At 35.9% G+C, this 23,182-nt stretch overlaps 3 protein-coding genes across 4 annotated transcripts; 1 reads left to right on the top strand and 2 right to left on the bottom strand.

Moving 5' to 3' along the window:
• Positions 1-241: 241 nt before the first annotated feature.
• LOC115958241 (probable adenylate kinase 6, chloroplastic) lies at positions 242-5,318 on the bottom strand. Its single transcript, XM_031076642.1, has 4 exons — positions 4,812-5,318; positions 3,270-3,410; positions 2,290-2,562; positions 242-820 (listed from the first exon to the last, which is right to left on the bottom strand). The coding sequence occupies exons 1-4, from the start codon at positions 5,148-5,150 to the stop codon at positions 677-679; spliced, it is 897 nt and encodes a 298-aa protein (XP_030932502.1). The 5' UTR covers positions 5,151-5,318; the 3' UTR covers positions 242-676.
• Positions 5,319-5,973: 655 nt separating this feature from the next.
• LOC115954847 (leucine aminopeptidase) lies at positions 5,974-21,359 on the top strand. 2 transcript variants are annotated; one of them, XM_031072806.1, is made up of 5 exons: positions 5,974-5,992; positions 17,254-18,262; positions 19,133-19,366; positions 19,648-19,974; positions 20,847-21,359. In XM_031072806.1, the coding sequence occupies exons 2-5, from the start codon at positions 17,276-17,278 to the stop codon at positions 21,141-21,143; spliced, it is 1,845 nt and encodes a 614-aa protein (XP_030928666.1). In that variant the 5' UTR covers positions 5,974-5,992; positions 17,254-17,275; the 3' UTR covers positions 21,144-21,359. The 2 variants fall into 2 exon arrangements, with proteins under 2 accessions (XP_030928666.1, XP_030928667.1); XM_031072807.1 differs by lacking the exon at positions 5,974-5,992 and having other exon boundaries at positions 17,115-18,262.
• Positions 6,188-10,503, bottom strand: LOC115954848 (protein TONNEAU 1a-like). The gene is made up of 8 exons (XM_031072808.1): positions 10,286-10,503; positions 9,206-9,338; positions 8,630-8,718; positions 8,386-8,508; positions 7,598-7,731; positions 7,451-7,476; positions 7,212-7,368; positions 6,188-6,496 (listed from the first exon to the last, which is right to left on the bottom strand). Exons 1-8 carry the CDS (start codon positions 10,370-10,372, stop codon positions 6,445-6,447), a joined length of 801 nt encoding a protein of 266 aa, XP_030928668.1. The 5' UTR covers positions 10,373-10,503; the 3' UTR covers positions 6,188-6,444.
• Positions 21,360-23,182: the final 1,823 nt, after the last annotated feature.

The raw sequence follows: 23,182 nt of genomic DNA, 5'->3' as shown, positions 1-23,182 counted from the left end.
AATATTTAGATTTTTGTGGTTTGGAAGAACACAAAAATCTCTTTAAAATGCATAAGGAGAAAGACATTAGGGGGAGGAATTTAGAACATTTTTTACTCAATGAGGTTTGGCTGTTAAATCAATCTGTGTGTGTGTGTAGAAGACTAGGTTAAAAAGGTGACGCAACAAGTTATTTATGGTTCACGTAATTATCCCAATTTCCCAAAAAGGTAAAGAAAAGAAAAAACAGATTACTTGCATATGAGTAACATGGCCTAAACTCATGGTAACTCTTTAAGATATTTTCAAGATGCACCAGATTGTGTGGATCGGGATAACTAGGACCTCTGACCCAGTTCACAAGTAGGCAATTCTGTTCTATATGGGACATTCAATCCTCAAGTTCTCACAGCACAATTTGAAACAGTAGAGCTGCCCTCACTGGCCCAGTTGTATTCAGGCAAGCTAAAAAATATAAAAATTCCTCGCTCTCCAAACAATTATCTTACAAATTCCACGTATCTCCTCCTAACAGGGAGCTTCCTTGTAGATGCCTAGGCATGTATCACTTCTTATTGGACATAAATGATGTTGCCCTTCGTTTTTAAACAGATATGCATGCGCATATCTTCAACATGCAAAGAATGAACTAGCTTACTTTGTAAATATACTACAGATTGCAGAAAAGTAACTTAATTCATGCTGCTGCAGACTGCTTGTCATCATGGTCTTCAAGATGCAGAGCTTGAAGCAGCTTTGGCCAGGATTCTGGGATCCCACCTGGCAGATCAAACTCCAACAACTTCCCACGACTGCGGTAGAATTCTTCCACAGGTTGAGTCTGCAAGAATGAGGAAATTTCAGTGCAAAACTCACTAATTGAACAAAAAATGGATAATATCATTGTTGATTAAGTTAAAAAATATTACTAGCCATGTTAAAGTATGATATGGATTATAGAAACATATTTTTCTACGGCCCAAGTTGCATTCGCCATTGACCATGAGGTTCTGCACCCCACTCCCAACAGCTAGGGATGTTCATGTCTCCATTCTAATATGTTCTTCCACCCCACATGATTGTGATTATCCTCTAAAGCAGCTCACAGATGAGCAATCCACATTGGTGGAGCCATAAATTTAGCAATTTGGCACCACAAAAAGCTACTTTATCTATTTTACCACCTCACTTTACAAAACACCTAACATCAGTGATTTTATTTTAGCTTTCAATATAATAAAATAATATATCTACTACAATAAACAACAACCACTACCATCAACACAATAAATAAAATAACTTTTAATAAAATATATATATATATATATATATTTTTTTTTTTACCTTCTTAGCTATGGTGCACAGTGCACTGCAGCTCAAAAGCCAAATTTTTTGGCTTTCCCTCCACCATTGCAACATGCTTTTTAGTGTTGGTGGTGCTAAAAATAGCAATATGGCTTTTTAGCACCACCAATACTAATGCTCAAGGCATCCAACACTCTAAAACAAGACACCAATTACTTGTTGTAATATTCAGTTGCAAATCAAAACACCAGATGGTCATATTTAAGAAACACCATGGACCAATTATTTTTTATAAGTAAAAAATAAAAAATAAAGAACCGAAATCCAATACGTCATTCTCAGGAGCAACCCTAAGCCCCTCCCCCAGCACCTTTATTTAATTCTTTTAACTTGGAAAAGGATTCTCTATTTTGAAGATAGACCATAAAATTCCCAGTCATTCACTCAAATATCATCCTATGGACTATTGAGTTCCCAATGATGATGACAATGACAATGAACAATAAAACAGGCTAGACTGGTTAAGGAATACAGTACTAACATTGAGACAGTCTTTAGTAGAGTAACTATATTGAATTCACATAAAGAGGCTCCATAAATTATGGTGATAGAAAAGGGAGAAAAATAGAGAAGGACGTTAATGGACACAATTTCCAAAAATGTAGACATTAGGGCATAGCATTGGTGAACATTCTTGTATCATAGACAATAATTTTCTACAGCAATATTATATTACAGCCTCATCTTATGAACAGTATCATAAATAAAAATAGGTGATGCTTTTTTAAATGTCAAAAGACTCAAAACAGATGCTAGACACCAATTTTAGCGGAGCAAAGTGTCCAACACATCAATCCTCAACAGGGCTCAGAAGGGAAAAGTGTACATGCGTCATAGGTGGTTGCTTTCTATCTTTTTAACATTTTTTGAAATACAAAATATTATAAAGAAGAATTTTAATAAAAATATGTTGAACAATGAACATTTGAGAGTATGGAGCAATACCATTTCGTAATATATACGAAGGCGTTCCTTTACAACTTCTTCAGTATCATCCGGTCGAGTGATAAGTTTAGATGCACAATGTGGAGGGGGAAGAAGTGGAGCCATGTACATTCCAGGACTCCCATCCTCACCCTTTATGTCAATACAGGCAACATTGTAGTTTCCTCCACACTCACTACATATTCTTCTTCCAATGCACTTTGCAAGCAATGCTTCTTCTCGAAGCTTCAGGTTAACCACCAAGTCAATGTCTGTTACCCCCTCCAGAATTTCCTGGACAACAGCCAAAACATAATGTTTAGATAATTTATTAGGCCTCTTCGCCATTAAAATGACACTAGATGTAGTATGGAGTTAGAACAATAAGAAGGAAATGAATAAGCTGGAAAAGAGAAGGATTCCACTTTAATCTTTAACTCTTCTTATCATTGTTAATAATTTCACCTTAGAAACCAATATGGCACAGAACTAAAAGGGTATATGTTTTTGAATTGCACATATATGCTATTTGGAAAAGAGTGTAATATTAGAGTAACTGAAAAAAAAGTGATAAGTCCCCCAGTTGCTTAAGCGGCAAAAAGTGGCATTCATTTTGGCTGGTGTTGAGATCGATGTGTCATTGCAGACTAGGATTAATATAACTAAATCCATGGTAATTTCCCATAACCTTAGACATCTACCTTTAGGAACTATCAAGAGAGCTACTTTGTCTGTCTCATTTGGAAAAGCCTCTTAACCATCATGATAGGTACTACAATTTTTTTTTTATAAATAAGTAACAATAGGTACTAAGATTGATGAGAAGTTTATTAGCTTTACCAATAACTCTATTAGCCTCCCCGCCCCCCTCCTCTTCCCCCTGTCTTTTTCTTTTTCTACTTCATTTATTAATGTTCATTTCATACAATATCAAACAAGATATCATAGATTGCTAAATTAATGCTTCATTATTCATGAAATTCATCAGAAGAAATGCTCACTGCCTGTCTTATGGTTCGAGGGAAACCGTCAAGAATGAAGCCAGATTCACCCTTAGCTTCACCAGCTTCAAGACGCTTGGATAACAAATTTATTATAATTTCATCTGAAACCAATTGCCCTTGGTTAACAATCTCTGCAAGCTGCATATAAAAGAATAAATAAAATAAAGAAGATTCAGAGAAACACCTTAAAAACCAAGCAAAAAATAAAAAAATTATTACTCAGCCAAAAAATTAGACACATCTTATGTAGCATAAAGTCAGAGAAATTTTGGTTTTTATCCTAATTTTGCAATAACTAAAGACAAATGGTTCTCAGGTTATCAAATCTTCATTGAAAAAAAAATCTTTTACAGATTTTCCTGGCGTATAACTTATAAACCTTGAAAGCACATGCTCAACTATCCTATAGTTTGACATCATTCAAAAATTGGATCTATTCAATGATTCTAATTTTTTTTTTAATCTTTTAAAAAAAGGAATATTCTTTTCTAATGTGATTGTAACAAAAATTTTGTTGATGTTTTGTGGCAACTATGGTGTAAAAGAAATGAGGGTTATTTCAACAAGAATGCTCTGTATAATTTCAGAAAGACTGCCAGAATGTATAATGATTATTTTACTCCTGCAAATCTTTAAGAAGAAGAAAAGTTCATAAAAAGGTATTGAAAATAAAGAGATTCATACAATGGTATCCTCCAATACAAGGGTGCTTTAAAATAAATTTTGATGGTTCTAGATTTTAGAAGAGGAGTGAAGGTGTGTTCTAGCACTTGGTAAAAGGTTAAAAGGTGAATTTCTGTTCCAAAGATTGAAACTATAGCTTTGAGGGAGGATTTATTACAAGCGTATAATAATAAGGGTTTAACATTTATATAACGTGATTCAAAAACAACAACAGCCAAGCCTTAGTTCCACAACTTTGGGGGTTAGCTGTGGATCCTTAGCAGATTAATATGGATTGGCCACATATCTTATAATTTTTTTGACACTCCATCCTATTTATATACATACTCTTTGCCCCCTTCTTAATTGACTTGTCATTTTTTACAACTACTGATGCGAACTTAAGAATTCCTCTACCTTTTTTGTAGCCTTGGCTTGTTAACAACCTTATGATAAAATTAGTATGAGTTTGAAAAAAAGTTTCTAGAATTCATGATTGTGATAATAGTCAGTATATATAAGCAAGTCAAGATATAAAGGGAAATCTTATTCATCGAGAAGCGAATCAAGTTGCTGTTTATGTCATTTTCATTGCTACAAAGGTAAGGGATTCTCTAGTTTTCCTATTGATTTATACTTAGATCTTATTAAGTAAAGAGCTGGTCAGTAACATTGACAAAAGCGGTTGGCTAATGGATACATATCATATCAAAGGCTGTTACAATAAACTAAGTTGTCGCCAGCATGGATCAATTTATAACCTTAGTGTAGAACTAACAACAATAATTGTCTCTGTTGTAACTTGTAACTCAAAGTCCACTTTACCAAAAAAACAAAAAAGTCAGACTCAGTTTCCTAAAACAATTGGAAATTAACCTGGGAAGAGAGGGGACCGGAGGAGGAGAGCTCGTCGCGGACGAGATCGCCGGTGGCGATGTGAGGGACACGGAGGAGTTTGGAGAGGCGAGAGGCGTAGGTGCCTTTTCCGACGCCTGGGCAGCCAAGGAAAACCCATTGGACTGGGTGGTGGTGGTCTTGGCGGAGAGGGAGGAGCTTCGAGCCTAGCAAAGAAGAAGACGAAGACGGAGGAGAAGCTTTGAGGTCAGCTTCGGGGTTTACTATGGAGCAAGAAGAAGAGAAGGCACGGAATTTGGAGTGGCTTGTAGTTGTGGCTCTCGCTCCCACTCTCAACAACAAGCGGTTCAACACCGCCATGGAATAGTGCTCCAAAATTTGTGTGTTGCAGAGCGAGAGAGAGAGAGAGAGAAAAGTTTGGGGGAGTGTGGCAAAAGTGTGGATTATTGTGCTGTGTACATGTGTTGTGTTCCTGTTCCTGAAAGAGAGGACTGAAGGAAGTTTTTGACGTTTGAAATAAAGCCACGCTGTGTGCTAACTTTGAATTAGCCCACGAGGTGTTTTGGTTGTCGTGAAGCATATCATTATTATCATATGATACTTTGATTTTTCTTTCCTATGTGGGGTTACCTTGAAGCTTACAAGCTGACTCTGCCGACCATCCATCTTTTTCTCCTCTTCCCTAGCTTTTTATGGTAAAATAAGAAAGTACTAATGAATTCAATGGGGATTGAAACTAGAGACTTTAACTCACAATAAGCACACATTGAGGATCAAACCTAGAAATTTGGGTTAAGAATAGCTCGAGTTTTTTTATATAATTAAAAAAAAAAAATCAAATAAGATCAAATTGAGGATCGATCGAACACAATTTGGAACATGAAATTTGGATCCTTGTTCTAGTTAAAAGAGAGTTTATGCTAGTTTGTATCCTCCTTTTATCCTAGTTAAGAGAGTTTACGCTAGTTTTTGTCCTCCTTTCCTTTATGTGCATTATTCACAAGTAAATGATTCTTACAATTACAACAGTAGGGAACAAAGGCCATATCATGATGTGTCACATCTATGCAGGGAGCAAAGGCATTCCTGAGAACTGAGAAGCAGTCACGGGTCACCTACGCATTAAAGTATTGGTTTCCTCAAGGAAAACGAAGCAAAACTAATTTCAACCCTCCTTGTCTATCTCTCTCTCTCTCTCTCTCCAGGTTACACCAAATTCCTTCATTTTACTCCGTTACATTGTTTTCAGAGAAGGGACTGCAGTGATTAGATAATATTTAAGAGGAACTTGACTAGAATTGTCAAGAATAGTATATGGATTGAATCCAAATCAAGAGCTAGAACGTGGGATACATATTTCATCCAAATGGGAAAGCCTTCAAGCAGGTGGTATCAGCTGACTAGGGACTACATAGCCACTTAATTTTTACACTCGCACAATATTTAATCCTTCCAAATTAGGAATTTTTACACAGGGCAAAGTCACTGATATGAAATTCATGGGTCAGAAATAAAACAAAACTAAATAAAGCTCAATCAAAGCACTAAATCAAATCACAATACAATATCTTACATATCATCACTACCCTCATTCAACGTTGAAAAAAAAAATACATTGAAATACACATGCAGTCGTACAAAGGAATTCACTCAGCTACATATGGTCTGCCCTGCCATCATCCTCACTGATTCCATCCCCAGCATGCCTGAAACCAAGTCCATCAAATAAGCTAAGAATACAATATGCATGAGCTATGAGGTTAAGGTAGTTTAAGACAGGCACAAGCTATGCTGACACCAAGGTTTTTTTTTTTTTTTTAATTAAAAGAAAAATTGAAAAAAACAAAAAACAAGAAAAAACAAAAACAAAAAGGGGGCCAAGAGAGCACAAGTTGCCATCCTTTACTATCAGCGGTACATGGATTTAAAAAATAAAAATCATTATTGATAAATAATTATAAAGACAAGAGATGCCAACATTTGAACGAGAGTGATGAAAGAATATTACATGCTTGTTCATTCATTAATCCATCTCTTAGCAAAACAAAATGCATCAACAAACTCTAAATTCTTCAAAAGAAAACAGCAATGCTGTGAAAATTTTCCACCGACCAAACATTAATAATATGTATATTACTACTCAGGCAGTAAGATAGGCATTTATGAGGCATAGCTAGCCCTAGCCTACACTACATCTTTTAACAATTGACCTCCTGCTAAATAATGATGGTCATGGTGGTGCTGATGGAAATAGTAATCTCCATACCCCACAAAGAATTAATTTTCTAGCAGTCCACAAGGGAACAGTATGTAGACAGGTTGGATGTTTCTAGAGTCAATAATCAATATCCTTTATTTATTTTTCACTTGTAACAAATGGAAAATAGAAACAAATTTGTTGATTGGGGTATCAGAACAAACCGCCAAGATGTAGTAAGATTTCGAGCTTTTCTATCCAATTGAAGGTTCTCCAAGGCAGCTGAAGCTCGAATTACATCCTCTGGGTGCTCGTCACTGTCATATCTCCAACTGTACTCATCCTTCCTGTAACCAGACATGGAGGAGCCTCCTCTACGATCTGAATGCTAGAACATATCAGGTAAAGAAAATCACAAGCAAGCAGATACTGGAAGGAAATCACAAATAGCTTCATTACTTACCCGATGCCTGGGAAGAAGGAATAGACCTAGAATTTGCACACCAACAAACCAAAGTATCAATGGGAGTGAAGGAAAAGAAAGGGGAAAGGGAAAAGAGAGATTAAACAAGTTAGAGTAAGAGAATGAAAAGTGATGTAGGAGCAGAACCTTCCCAGTGGAGGCAAGCCCCCACCAACTGATGATGAAGAGGGCCTTCGAATGTTCCTGGACTCTAAATTGGATAAGGACTCAGTTTCTTGAGCAGTTAACCTTCTTCCAGTACCCCTTGCTTGGGATAGGTTCTATCAAAACATGATTCAAAGGAACAATTAATCAATTTAAAAACAAAAAATCAAAATTGAATATTACATATATCTACATACATACAATCCCTGAGAAATAGGTTAAGACCAAATCTCAAATTTTGAACATTCATATAAATACCAATCATTAGTTAATTCCAGAGCATCAGTATTGCAAATCACATTCATAAAAATAAAAAAATAAAAAAAATTTAAAGCTTCATTGTGGCTACCTTTATATACATCAAGAAGGCTGCTACTATTCTTAACATACAAAGATGACTTGGTAGAGGAGATGTTAAAATGCACACATCTAGATCAGACAACCCACATACATATCTAATTCCTAGTCCTTCAAATTAAGCATCCTTGGAAGAAATTAATCATAAATGCATGGAAACACACATGTATAAAATCATACATAGTACTCCTACATAGGACAGTCTAATCAACCTTGATGCACAAAGTTAGCATTATCATGTTAGTTACCACACTTTATTTATTATTTTTTGTGGATAATTTGATAGTTGTGGGGGATGGGGGATTTGAACCTTAAATGTCTTAATTGAAAACACCAGGAAGTGTTAGTTGAACCACACACATTTTCAATTGAAGATGAAAATATTGATGTCTAAATGAGATCTAATATCAAACCTCAAACTTTAAGAATCCTTCAAGCACATCCAAAAGCAAAGGACCACTATCACCATTCCTGTTGAGATCATATCCATTCTTGCTACTAAATTCTTTCAACTCAGCTTTCCAAGAATCTTTTTGCTACAAAATAATCCCCTTATAAGTTAGAAGCAAATTGAACAAATTAGTTCAAAATTTATTGCAACAAAATCAGCAATACTATAAACCACACGAGAATTTTCATATGTTCCACATCAATTACCAAATTACACTCTGGCAAATAAACTTTTAGAGTATGATTTAGTTGCGCCCAGTCTAGGTATTCGCATATAAGAGCAGTAAGTAGCCGTCCTGCAATTAAAAGAGTGCAATGAAAGAGGAATAAATTAGAAATATTGCCATAAATAATACTTTAAACCCTCATAATTACAATAGTAACATGCAGATGCATCATGTTCTGCAGCAAGACATCACCATTTTCATATGTTCCACATCAATTGCATGGTTAGTAATAGAAGAGGCAAGAAAATCAAGAAATCATAATCAAAAATTAAAACCTAACATTTAAGGTGGAACAGAAGCCATGTTGGCGCATTTCACATCATTTTATTCTTTACATGAAGAACTCAGATAACATTGGTTAAGAATCAAAGTTACTCTGAAAGGATCACCTGAATAGCATGCCAAACGTCTTGTTTCAAAGGCAAAATATTAATTTGGACTCTTATTTTATGCATAGACTGAAGCTTTAAGACCTTAATTTTGCTTACACCTGACCCATCCAAACTGGACTGAATTTATTAAACAAATAGGAAAGAATATAGATTCGTGGAGGAACCTGAGGGAGAAGCATGAAGTTGTTTTGCACGATCGTTGCAGCTACCAAGTAATGCAGGAGGCAAACCCTCTTCTTTTTCAACTACCCGATCCTCCTCTTCAATTGCCTCAAAAACACTTGCTCTGAGTTCGGCCTAGCAAAAATCCAACAACATGAATCAATTAGCGAAAGTTTTAACATTGATGGAATCGTTCAATTCCTCTTGGTAATAAAGCATAAAACTCAACCCAACTAATCCTCAATCCCAATTCATTGGAGTCACTTCACTAATTCTTCATCAACTGTAATCAGGGTCATTTATATTTATTCACAATACCCAAATCAACATGTGAATCAAAAATAAAAAAACACACCATAGATAACAAAAACAACAAATATAACCAAACCTCAGTCTCAAAATTTTGGGCACTCTTTTCCACCATTCTATCTTAAGCCATACTCTCCGTTTCTTCCTTAATTGACATGTCCTTTTTTACTTCTTATACTAAAGCTATTTTATGGACTTTTGTTCGCCCTTCAAATCGAACCCCAATCTTTAAACAAAAGCATTACTTTATTTTAAAAAAACCAAGAAAGTTTCAACTGGTAGACAGACTAATACATATAAAAGCACACCGGGACAGATCAAACATCTTCCTTGATCTTTTATAAGATTGGTAAGTTACACACACCCGCGGGTCTTGAACCCGCGACCTCACCTCCACCTAGGTGCCAGTTGAGCTAGAGCTTTATTAATCAACTGCTCGTGAAACTAAAATTCATAATCAAAACCTAATTTTTTTTGAAAAAAAAAAACTAACTCACATTCTCAAAAACCCAGCTCAGCTCCAAACTAAACAACATCAAAAACCCTAATAATTTTACACCAAAAATTACCACATTTCCTTGAACCTAAATAAATGGAGGATCTTCCAATCCAAAAACCCAATCAACATCAACTAAGTGTTATCATTATCACACAATTAGCTCAAAAAAAGAAGAAGACAAATTTCGGTGCAAAATTACCAATTAGAAAAACGAACACAGAAATTGAACGAAAAAGTGAGAGAGAGAGAAAGAGGTTAAAGTGGGAAATTAAACCCGGATCTTGGCGAGGACGCCCTTCTTCTCGAGAGTCCGAGTGACGAGGGTCTTGAGGTCCATCATCTCTCTCGTATAGTCATCCATTTTTTAGGGTTTCGCTTCTTTTTTCTTTGGTTGGTTGTTTTGTTTTGCTCACTCGCTCCCACAGATTTGCTTTCAGGTGAGAGAGAGAGAGAGAGAGGAATGGAGGGAGAGAGATGAATCATGAATGGAGAGCGTGGGGGTTGGGTGTCATGATGGGTTCATTTTTGGTTAATGTGGGCTCTACACCTCCAATGCAAAGGTGATGGGTGTAGCTGGATCTGGGCCCAGTCAGTGATTCTTGAGAGCCCAATGCTAATAAGGACTTTGACTGTTTGGCCCAATTAGATTACATATGTTTCAAACCATAGAGTTCTTTTTTTGAGAGTGGAACCCATTATATATATATATATATATATATATATATATATATATATATCTATATTTTATTATTTAAAGGACTTTTCCTATTTGAATTTCTCATTTTTTTAGTTCAAAAATGCCCCTACACTCTTATGTTTAATTAGAAACAAAACTAAAAGACAATCTGGTAAAAGTGCAACTCTAACTCCCACTAAAATATTGCCTAAAAAATAGGACCACCCTCCTATTAATTTTCAAATTGATTTATTCACTTATAAATTAGATTTTTAAAATAAAAATTATATATATAAAAAAATAAAATAAAAACATAGTTTTCTTTAATACAAAATAGGACCATTAAAAAAAAAAAACCTCATTTCGCACGTGTGATGAGGCTAGTATATATATAACGTCACTATGACATCATTGAATTAACGCATATAATATTTAATTTGAGTAATGATTTTTTTTTTTTTATAATTCGTTGGTTGGCTGAGGGAGGTTTGAATCTAGACGTTTTTGTTGTGTAGAGGATGAGGTGTCAGCTGAGATATAAGACTCTTAACTTTTTTTTTTTTAATTGAGAAAGAAGATAGTTAACTTTATATCGAGAAAGAGGCTAAATCAGTCTGAACAAAAGAGAAAACTGATGGTGGAACATTCTTCATTCATATTACACTATCTGAAAAATTAGCAACTAAGGGCATATCTAGCAGCTTCTTCAAATTTTTGTACTGTTTGAAGAATGAACAGTGACATTTAGTTTTTACATACCCCTTTTTCAAATACACTTTCCAACAGATTCTTTATCTCATTCTCTATCTCATTTAAATATTATTTCTTCATTCATTATTTATTCTTTTTTTAATCATCATTTATTTTTTTTTAACAATTATATTTTTCAATGAGAAGTGTTATGTTCACAACATTTTACGCAATACTTTCACAACAAAATTTATGTGAAAAGTTGTTACTAGTTCTAATTTGAACTCACCATTGAAATTATTTTTTTACTTGTCAATATTAACTAATAACAATCTGTTATTTAAAATTTATTGTGAAAATATTATGGTAGTATTTTTCAATTAGAATTTTTTATTTTTTATATTATTTTTCTTTCTTTCATTTCATTTTCTTTCTTTCTTTTACATACCCCTTTTTCAAATACATTTTCCAACAGTTTCTCTATCACATTCTCTATCTCATTTAAATATTATTTCTTCATTCATTGTTTATTCTTTTTTTAATCATCATTTTTTTTTTAACAATTATATTTTTCAATGAGAAGTGTTATGTTCACAACATTTTACGCAATACTTTCACAACAAAATTTATGTGAAAAGTTGCTACTAGTTCTAATTTGAACTTACCATTGAAATTATTTTTTTACTCGTAAATATTAACTAATAACAATCTGTTATTTAAAATTTATTATAAAAATATTATAGTAGTATTTTTCAATTAGAATTTCTTATTTTTTATATTATTTTTCTTTCTATTAGCTAAACAATGCACAACTTTTTTACCTTCTCTCTTAGCACGAAGAGTAGGATAATTCATAAGAAAAAAAAAAAAAAAAAAAGGCGCAGCTGTAATAAGTAGACCGTACAACGACAAACCTGTATCTTTAGTCTTCAAGGCTTAGCAATTTAAATATTGAAATTGACCACTTTTTTCAAATGGTGATTTTTTTTTTTCTTGCTCCTTTTGGTTTTCATGGCTTATGGTGATGGAAGGTTCTCCTTCATTGTTATTTGTTATTACGCAATTAAGGGGTGTTATTATGTGTCATGACTCATGATGCATGCTCCCCGTTAATAATTAGGGAATTATGAGAATGTTATAAAGTCAAATTTTTGGTGCAAGCTGAATCAAATTGACACCAAAGACCAAACATACCAATCAAGTTTATCAATGTAATGGATTAGTTCTTGAATAAAGAAAACGGTATTCAGCAAAAGTAAAAATAAAAAAAATAAAAAGAAACGTTGCATGCGATGTTCTTTTGAAAAACGAATCATGAGAGTATTCATACAATAATGATGGCAAGAAGAATCACGGGAACCAAAGTTCCAAGGGTAGGAGAAAATGTAATTCCAAAAAATTAATGAAGAAAACAATGATTTAAAGGTGGAATTTTTTTTCTTTTTCTTTATTAAAGAATAAAATCTTAAGGGAATTTTATAGAATGCGGAATGAAATGTATTTCTTTATTTATATTTTGTTATGAAAAAAATTAATTTTCTTATGATAGATGTAAATATGTGATTGGAACATTTGTGTGCGTGAATAATGAGAATTTTATCAAAGAAGGTACATTGGTAAAATTTGGAATCCAATACCTTAAAGTGGGAAGCAAGAGCTTTTTTTGTTTCTTTTGTAAAAGTGAGCAGTGGGGCTGAGATATTCTCAAACTCGAGAGCTTTTACTTTGATACAATGTTAAATTTTCGATTATCCCAAGAGATTAAGTTATTAAGATATAATAAATTTAATTATTTCACCACACAATTCTAATAATATTGATACATGAGCAAATAATATTCAACACAACAATGATAAAAAAAAAAAAAAAAAAATCACAATTTTATTCTGATACAAAAAACAAATTTCACAATTTTGTTTATAACTTATTGATGTGATAAAATAAAAATAATGAAATATTAAATTTACTTGACACCTCAACTTATATCGCTTTTATTACATGATAATACCTACCAATCACAGTCATCACCTCACCGTAACATTCTCTCCTTCTTGTTTTATTGTTTTTCCTTAAAAATAATACAATAAGTTGATCGGACCCTACTTTAATAGCTCAAGTGAGTAGTAAACTTCTAATAGAATATTAGAATATTAGAATAGATTTAATAGCTTAAGTGAGTATTAAACTTTAGAATAGATACCACGCATGCCTGTAGATCTTCCATGGTGGGACTTTATTAGTGGAATGCACACTTATCAGTTATTATTCTTCCTCCAAATCTTCTTTGTTGAAAAGAGAGTGAAAAGAGGTAGCCAAAAATAGCACTAATAAAATCCCTCCAACCACTCTATCTCACTACTCACAAAAAGGTGGGAAAAAACACACACTGCCACACTCTCTCTCGCCAAACAATATTAATACTGTACGGTCTCGATTTATAGTCCAAGCCCAAAACGTATGGAATACTGACCCAATGAGTCCAATATAATAAATTTGTAAAGAGTGGATCGAAGAACTAAGCCCTAATAAGTTGAACAACGGCTAGTACTAAATTGAGTGGCAATCAAATATGAAATAAGAAATTCTGATATCAATAGACTTTTAGTTTGAGAAGGTCACACTTGTATATATTGATCTCAATTGAATACAAAGACAATTTAGATTGCTACAGACTTGTTTTTCCCTTTCTCCCCTCTCTTTCTCTTTCCTTTTTAAGGAGGGTCTCTCCCATTATATAGCTCTTTTTGGAACATTTTGATTTTATACTTGTTGATCATTTGAGCTTCCACTTGAGTACCTGTCTCATCATACACCCTCTCTGGCTTTCTGTGAGTTGTAGTAGTCAAGGTAACACTGTTCAGAAGTCTTCTCCATATAAATGTGGCCAGAAAAGTAGCTGTCATGCATTTAATGCGGTGACAGTAGCTTTCTCCTATATATTTTTGGGCTTCCCTCCTTCTTGTATGTTCATGAAGCATGTTCCTATCATTGCAGTTTCTTGGAGAGTCATTCTACTTGTTGTAATACATATTTGAGCTGCACACGTCACATCCGAGGAGTAATTCATCCTCGGACTACATTTTATTCGTTCCTTACTCATGAGACTTTAAATTAGGACTCTGAATGACTATTTGCCCCTCCTCGGACCATTCAACGTCCTCGGACAAAAGCTCAAGGCCCAATATATTATCCTGGGCCTTTATCCTTACAAATACTATGACTTTTCTTCTTCTTTTTTAATAGCAAGACGACTTATTTATGATATGATTGATGCATAATAAGTTCAAGTTCATGTAATATTGTACCAATCGGACCTTCTCATATAAATTACTAACAATAAAAAAGTAACAAAAAATAAATTATTATGCTAAAGTGATAAATTATAACTAGTACATGATAATAAATCAATATAATTTAAAATTTTTTTTTTTTTTCACAATATTATGATCTATTCATAATAAAAACAACGTCAATAATATAATCAGGTTGAAATAATGCTTGTAGGGACTAAGTTTGAGCACTATTCCCAAGGGATAAATGAATTCAAGCCCAGCAAGCCTAATACAATAAATTTGTAGAGAGTGGATAGAAGAACTGGATTTTAATGAGTGTAACAACAGTTGAAGATGATTTAAAGAATGAATAAGTAAAACAAATATGGACTTGAGCAAGCAATTCAATCCTTGACACTAGTTCGATGAGCTTCAACTTATTATTTCTTGAGTAACAGTGACAATGATTACAAAGTTAGTTCAGATTGCTACAGTGTTTTCTCTAGTAAAATCTCTCCCCCCCCCCCCTTTTCTCAGCGCTCCTTCATCCTTATATACTACTTTCTTCCTTCATCTCCACCATACACGTGCAGGTCAGATCTATTGTTGTTGGTCTTTGTCACATCAACTTCCTCCCAAAGTTCTTAGGTAGTAGCTGTGAGTCTGAAAAGCCACTGCTCAATATCATTTCCACATTAATGCGGCCAGAGTGTTAGTTGTGGAGCATTTAATGTGGAGGCAGCAGTTTTTCCTGGAATTGCTCTACCGTCATGCTCCAGTGTGCTTACTTGTTGTACTTATCTTTTTCCTTGGAGTGCTTTGGAAGATTGTCTTTGCCGGTAAATCACTTTTCTTCTACCTCGGCTTTGGCTATCCAAGGACAGAGTTGTCCTCGGCACGGTTTCCTGGGTTGCCATGATCACCACTGTCTTCTTCATATGCAATTATGGGCCTCGGCATAGACCTCAAGCCCAATACAAAAGGTGGATGTATATCACTGGGCTCTATGACCCCACAATGCTATTTTTGTTGCAATTTAGTCCTTGTAATAAGTTGTAAAATATAGGTAAAATATAGGACTTGCTGCCACGATTAAAAAGGCCATTTTTATGGGTAAATTTTTGTTCTTTAAGGAAGATAAACTTGTTCCACAAATGAATGCAAAAAAAGTAATATGTCATATGATATTAATTTTAAGGAAACAAAAAGTAGACAAAAAATGAGACGATTATAGATGTAATAGATTGTTAATAGTAATTGTCGTTGAAAGATTGCGAAATTTGTATTTTATTTCATTTTTTATAACAAACGTGTCCAAATCTCTTAAATAATTAACCATTCTTTTAGATATGTGCAATTCCTTCTACCCACACACGACGAGGTGAACTCTAATGATGTGATTTTTCAGGAACAAAATTATGTGGATGTTGTTTTGGATATGGGAGGTGGATTAGTGTTGTTTTGGAGATCGACTATTGATGTAATTGTGGAGGGTTCGGGCACAAATTATATCGATACAATGTTTCAAAAAGAAGATAGGGCAGGGATTGGAGTGATCATCCGAGAATGCCAAGGAAAAGGCTTGGCACACATGGTCGGAATCATCCCTCTTCCCCTAACTGTCATAGAGCTTGAAACTTTGGCTATATCGAAAGCTTTACAGTTTGATGCTGATCTGAGTTTGGAAGATGTCACCCCAGAGTGAGTTTCAGATATTGCAATGAACGCTTTGAATGCAGATTCGCAATATTTGAAATCCTTTGTTTTACTTAGTAGTGATGTTAAATGTTTTGTAAGTTTATTTCATTGTATTAGGTTTTCACATATTCGCAGAGAAAGATTGTTGTATTCTCACATTAAGAGAAATGACAATGGAGTTGCTTATAGTCTGACTAAAAATGCATTATGCATACCAAATTTTCAAGTATGGATGGAAGATGTCCCATCTCATATTGGTTCGATTTTACAATTGGATGTAGTTGAATTTTATTAATAAAATCCATCAGTTTCTTTCTTTAAAAAAAAAAAAGAAAACACGTCTAGCTAATTACAAAAAGAAATTGGATTTAATTAAAAAATAACTATAAAACTCAAACTATATTATTAGTTAGGCAAGGTTTGAAACAAATTTCATTTCTAACAAATTGAGTCCAGATGACTCGATTTTGCTCTGAAAAATATGAAAAATATGAAAATCGAGTGTGAGACACTCGATTTCCAAATGTAAATTCACTGGGTAAAATCGAGTGTAGAAAACTCAAATTGTTAGAAACCAAATATGTTTAAAACGTTGCCTAACTAATAATATAGATTTTGTTTTATAGTTATTTTTTTAATTAAATCCAAAGAAATCTCTTGAAACCTCAGCCTTAAAATCCACTGAGTCAACCCTTGTTTTTTTGTTTTTTTTTTTTTTTTGTCGTGAGAAAAACAACACTTGATGTTGTGAACCACTCTAAAAGACTAAACCAACCTCACGGCATTAATGTCACGAGTGAAAATACAGTCATAGCTCATAGCTAATTTTCTCGAACTCCTCTTCAGTATTGACTCCACAACTCTTCCTCTTCAGTCTTCAAATCTAAAACACAAACACGCACACACTCTCTCTCTCAAACCCAAAAAAATGGCACCCATAGACCCACACTCGTTCACGGACTCGACCCACCCAGTAACAACCCACATCTCCCTCTCTCTCTACCTCGACTTCCCATCCTCCACCATCCACGCCACCGCTCTCCTCTCTCTCTCCAACCCCCACACCGGCCCACTCTCTCTCGACACGCGCTCTCTCACCATCCACTCCGTCCTCGACCCACAGTCCCAAGCTCCCATCCCCTTCTCTCTCTCCTCCGACGAGGACCCAATCAGAGGCCGCCACCTCACCCTCTCCCTCTCCAACCACTCCTCCTTCCTCGTCGTCTACTCCACCTCGCCTTCCTCCTCCGCCCTCCAGTGGCTCTCTCCGCCTCAGACCTTCAACAAGACCCTGCCTTTCGTCTACACGCAATGCCAGTCCATCCACGCGCGCTCCGTTTTCCCCTGCCAGGACACCCCCGCCGCGCGCGTGACCTACACTTGCCTCCTCAACGTCCCCTCCTCGCTCTCCGCCGTCATGTCCGCCCGCCACGTCACTCGCCGGTCGCCCAACGAGTCTTCTCCGTCTCACGCGCCGCCGCCGCCGCACGCGACGTGGGGCGCGGAGGGGAGGGCGGTGGAGGAGTTCGTGATGGACCAGCCTATTCCGACGTACCTGTTCGCGTTCGCCGTCGGGGAGCTGGGGTTCAGGGAGGTGGGGCCCAGGACTAGGGTCTATGCGGAGGCGGCGGGGCCGGTGCTTGACGAGGCGGCGAGGGAGTTCGCCGGCACGGAGGAGATGGTGCTGCAAGGTGAGAGGCTTTTTGGACCGTACGATTGGGAGAGGTTCGATTTGTTGGTGCTGCCGCCGAGCTTTCCGTACGGTGGCATGGAGAATCCGAGGATGGTGTTCTTGACGCCGACGGTGATTAAAGGCGATGCTAGTGGAGCCCAGGTGGTGGCTCATGAGCTTGCTCATAGTTGGACTGGGAATTTGATCACTAACAAGACCAATGACCATTTTTGGTTGAATGAGGTATGGCTTATAAATTATGTGTTTTTGGAGTAATTGGATTTGTTCAAGTTTATCTTTTTGAGCAAATGCTAGAGATGTGGTGATGGAATGTCACTCTCATATAACCAGCCACACCATTTTTTTTGTTTTTTTAATAATTTTTTTACTACAAAATGCAAGCTTACAAATTGATGTTGTGCCCACAACGATAGTCCCGGTTCCGGTGGTATACGTGGTATTATTTTTACTGTCAAGTGGCGTGGGGTCGATGAGTACACATGGTTTACCTATTTTTTTAATTATTCAAAAAAAAAAAAATGCTTATAAATTGATGTAACAATGTGATTGGCGAGACATGAGTGTGTATAGTGTCCTAGATTTCACTATTGTTTGTGGGTTGTTGGGGTTATTGACCCAATTGAGTGACAAATTGTCTATTGGTTTGCTATGTTCTGTTAGGGATGAGTAAATTCATATCTGACTTGGGTGACCCTTTTGTACATATGTATATTTTCTATGTATGATGTGTCTTGCTATGAGAATTGTTTACCCTGTTATTGGCTGTTTGGAAGTATGAGGCAATAAGAGGTTGAAAATGTTTGAAATGCTTAGCTGCTTAAGAAAACTGGTCACTTGAGTGTCTCTTTCCTTTTTGTCGACTTTGTTGATAGCCAAAGAGCAGTTTAAAGGTTTGGTTTTGTTTTTCTGTTGTTGTGGGGATCTGATTTCAACTAGAAGAAAAAAGATTTTGGGGCATTGAATATGAAATACACTGTAAAATCATAAATGATGAATAATTGGTTTACTGGGTTGAGATATATCATTATTACATGTGTTTTGTTGCCTTTTGTTCTCTGCAAATGGGATTAGTTTTCTTATTTGTTGTCATAGGGTTTTACGACTTATGCGGAGAGAAGGATTGTTGAAGCCGTACAAGGGGAGGACAGAGCTGCATTGAATATTGGAATTGGTTGGAAGGGGTTAAATGAGGAAATGGAGCGTTTCAAGGACAACATGGAATTCACAAAACTCAAAACCAATCAGGAAGGAGTGGACCCAGATGATGTGTATTCTCAAGTTCCATATGAGAAAGGTTTCCAGTTTCTGTGGCGTATTGAACGTCAGGTGTGTTGAATCACTTTTTTACTGCAGCTTAGTGTGTCTTTCATGCATGTGTTTTTTTCCCCCTCCTGGAAACATATTAATAGTGTCATATTGTTAGTGTCTTTACCAAATTAAAGTTGTTATTTGTGCGATGTAAATTTGTAATAGTTATAGGAGTCTTACCCATGAAGCAAGAATCCTGAGAGTCTATATGAATTAATGTCCACTAATACTTGAGTAACTGGGTGTTGTTTGTGTAAAGAATATCCTAACCAATTTTGTTTATCCTCTGGCATGTGTAGATTGGAAGGCCTGCATTTGATGAATTCCTCAAAAAGTATATTAACACCTTTAAATTCAAATCAATTGATACGGAGACATTTCTGGACTTCTTGAAAGCCAATGTCCCTGGAATAGAGAAAGACATTGATCTAGAGTTATGGACTGAGGGCACTGGTATCCCTCCAGATGCTTATGAACCAGTTTCCAATATATACACAAAGATTGTATCTCTTGCCAATGAGTTTAAGCTTGGGCGGATGCCAAGGGAGGATGAAGTTGCAGATTGGCAAGGGCAGGAATGGGAACTTTACTTGGAGAACCTGCCCAAAGCTGTTGAAGCTTCACAGGTGGTGGTTCTGATCTTGTTAGAGTTTCCGAATTGTTTTTATTTCAGTTTATCTACTCTTTTCTTATCCCTTGAATATAGTAATTTTACCATCCAATACATCATTTTAAGGATGTCTTTGACTGGAAGAAATGGATTTTGAGTGATGTTGAGGCAATTTGTGTATGCTGGTTTAAGACTTCTGCTTTAGTAGTGTTTTATGGAAAATTATCACTATTTTACTTGTGTGACAGAACTAGCTGAATAATGCCTTATATTTCTTCTGAGAGGGGGAAAAAACAAAGAAAAAGGGGTTTTATTAGACTAGAAATAAGCTTTGAAGATGAAATGTCTAGGCGTCCTCCCCACAGCAAGAGTTCTTGTTGGTTTTCAAAGACTTGATCAATTTAACTTCCTGCATGGAAGTGCTAGATCCACTGGGTCACTATGCAAGCAGTGTACGTTTTCTTGTATTTTTTGTAAATTTCTCAAATGTATTATATAATAATATATACACATATCAGCTAGAGTTCTTGCTGGTGTTTAAAGGCGGTATCCATTTAACCTCCTACATGGAAGTAGCTAGATCCACTGGGTCACTGTGCAAGCAGTGCACATTTTCTTGTATATATATATATATATATATTTATAAATATCTCGAATGTGTGCTATATTTATATATAAAAAATGTATTATCTGTTTTTTCAAGAATCAAAGATCCATTATTGCCAATTGTTGCTTGTAATGCTTTAGTTGATTTGTGCCCATATATTTCAAGCTTTTTGATGTATTTCTTATTTTTCCATATTTAATCCCATGGACCCAAAAATATCCAGGGTCAGAGAGTAAGTTGGTGTTTTCTTACAGTTATCATTTATTGCATTTGATATGCAGATCTTGGCCTTGGATGAGTGCTATAGGCTGTCCGAATCGAAGGATTATGAAGTAAAGGTTGCCTTTCTCCAACTGGCCATTTCGGCTAAGTGCAGAGATTATTATGGTGAGGTGGAGAAAACGCTGAAGTCAGTTGGAAGGATGAAGTACCTTCGCCCACTCTACACTGCTCTTGTACAAGGCACTGGAAAGGAAGAGGAGAAGATTTTGGCTAAAAGAGTGTTTGCAGAGGCTCGGGACTGTTATCATCCTATAGCTCAAGGTGTTGTCGAATCAATCTTTGCCAAGCACCTCTAGAGTGGTATTAACAATAATGTTTATATGAACTGAATTCCTGAAGCAAATCCTTGATGTATCTAAATCTGTAGGCTCATAACAACTGATTTTATTGAATATATGCATCTTGGATGATGCTGTATAGGCTTTATCAACTAACATTATGGAAATTTCATGAGATCAAGGATTAACTGCTTGTTCTAAACCTTTCGGACATAACTGCATTGATTTTATAACCATTTTGCTTTTGTTATCTTAGTCAACTAGAGTGATATTTTTTCACATTTCATCATTTGATTCTACACTGTTTATTCTAAACGAGCAATTCAGCTACTAAAAAGTAAAGCGACCCAACCCTGAAGACCATCTCTTTTTGGCATAGCATTTTGAGAGCATCAACATCTCGAAATTCCAATTCCACTCTATTTTACCATCCCAAAAAACCACTTTAGCATTATACCATGCCATTTTACAATACCTTCAGCATTTTAAATTTTTATTCTCCTATTCTACTCATTAAAATAATATATCTACATAATAAAATATATTTTTCTTTTTTTAATTTTTTTTTTCAATTTTCTCCGACCTTCCCTCAACCTCTATCACCGCGCCTCCACTACCCAGTCACCACCATCGCGCCTCCACCATGCCCACCACACCACCATTGCTCACTACCCACCAAAATCTCACCGAAACAAAAACCCATATTAAAAAAAAAAAAAACCCCACTCCGTGACCCACGCAGACCAAAACGTAGAACCCAGACTTCGCCGACCAAGCATGACACAACAACTCACCCTCTCCGATTCAAATCTCTGTCAAACCCATCGGAGCCATCTCCAGCAAACCCAACCCGCCGACCCACGCCGATCTAAACCCACCATCAACTGATCCCAACCCACCACCATGCCCAAATCAAACCACGAACCCAACCCAGCTCCGATGCAAGCCTTGAACGAGAAAGAAAGATGTGAGATGAGAGAAAGAGAGACTTTGCACGGAGTGGGAGACGGAGAGAGAGTGGGAGTGAGAGGGAGAGAGGACTGAAGGAGAGAGAACTGATGGAATAAAAAATTAATATATAGTTTAGAATTGTGCTACAATGCAATTCTTTAGAATTGTGCTACAATGCAATTCTAAAGGTAGTTTTGCACTGTAGCAGTACTGTAAAAAAATTTGCAATACTTGGATTTAGCATTCCCTGATGCAGAGCATTTTAGGGCTTAAAATGCCAAATTTCCCTTTCATTTGACATTAGCATTCCCCAGTGCTGATGCTCAACATAGCGTTAATTTAGCCTAAACTACCTTCTCGGTGATGTGCTTAGTATGTAAGTTCCATTCCCAATCTAGCCCAAATGCCAGCCACGTGGCCGTACACATACTGATATACATCTTTCCAGTGTTGAGTGTAGGTCTCTCAAAAAGCAATTCCATATCCAACGCAATCTTATGTTGAAAAGATTAATGCATTCAAAATATAACAAACACAATAAGTTAATAACCTCTCACTTGATCTAGGGGATTCATAAAAGGAAATCGTTCAGTAAAAAATTTCGTTGCCAAATACTCAGTTTATAATATGTCAGAGTCTGATTTCGAGTTGTAGCACACAATTCCTCGAAGAACATTTAGTGAAGTTATCATCTGTTCTGCACTTCAGTTATGAAATGTTGCACGACACTTTTGCTTCAATGTGTTTCAGCATGGAATGGAAGCAATTGAGATTGGTCTTGCTTGCTACAGAGAGCCCTGGCTGTTCTAACTTCTGCATATGCTTCTATTTATTTCATTTTCCTTTTTCCCTCTTTGTGGACACGGTAAATGCAGCTTTATCCAAAGTTATGCATATTCCACAACACCCCCCCCCCCCCCCTTCCCTTGGCTTTTCCATTTCTGAATTCTTCTCAAATCAAGAAAAACACGGAGACTCTGTCTCAAGCATCAGTTTTACAAAACACAAAGCACCTCCAACGTACTAGCTACTATATGTTTATCCTATTGCCATCCTCTTGGGAAAAGCCCCTAGGCATTTCCTCCTCACACAATTAAGCCTTTTCC

This window comes from Quercus lobata, chromosome 8, assembly GCF_001633185.2.
Source record: "Quercus lobata isolate SW786 chromosome 8, ValleyOak3.0 Primary Assembly, whole genome shotgun sequence".
In the NCBI taxonomy this organism is placed as follows: domain Eukaryota; kingdom Viridiplantae; phylum Streptophyta; class Magnoliopsida; order Fagales; family Fagaceae; genus Quercus; species Quercus lobata.
This window is presented reverse-complemented; position numbering and strand designations above follow the sequence as displayed.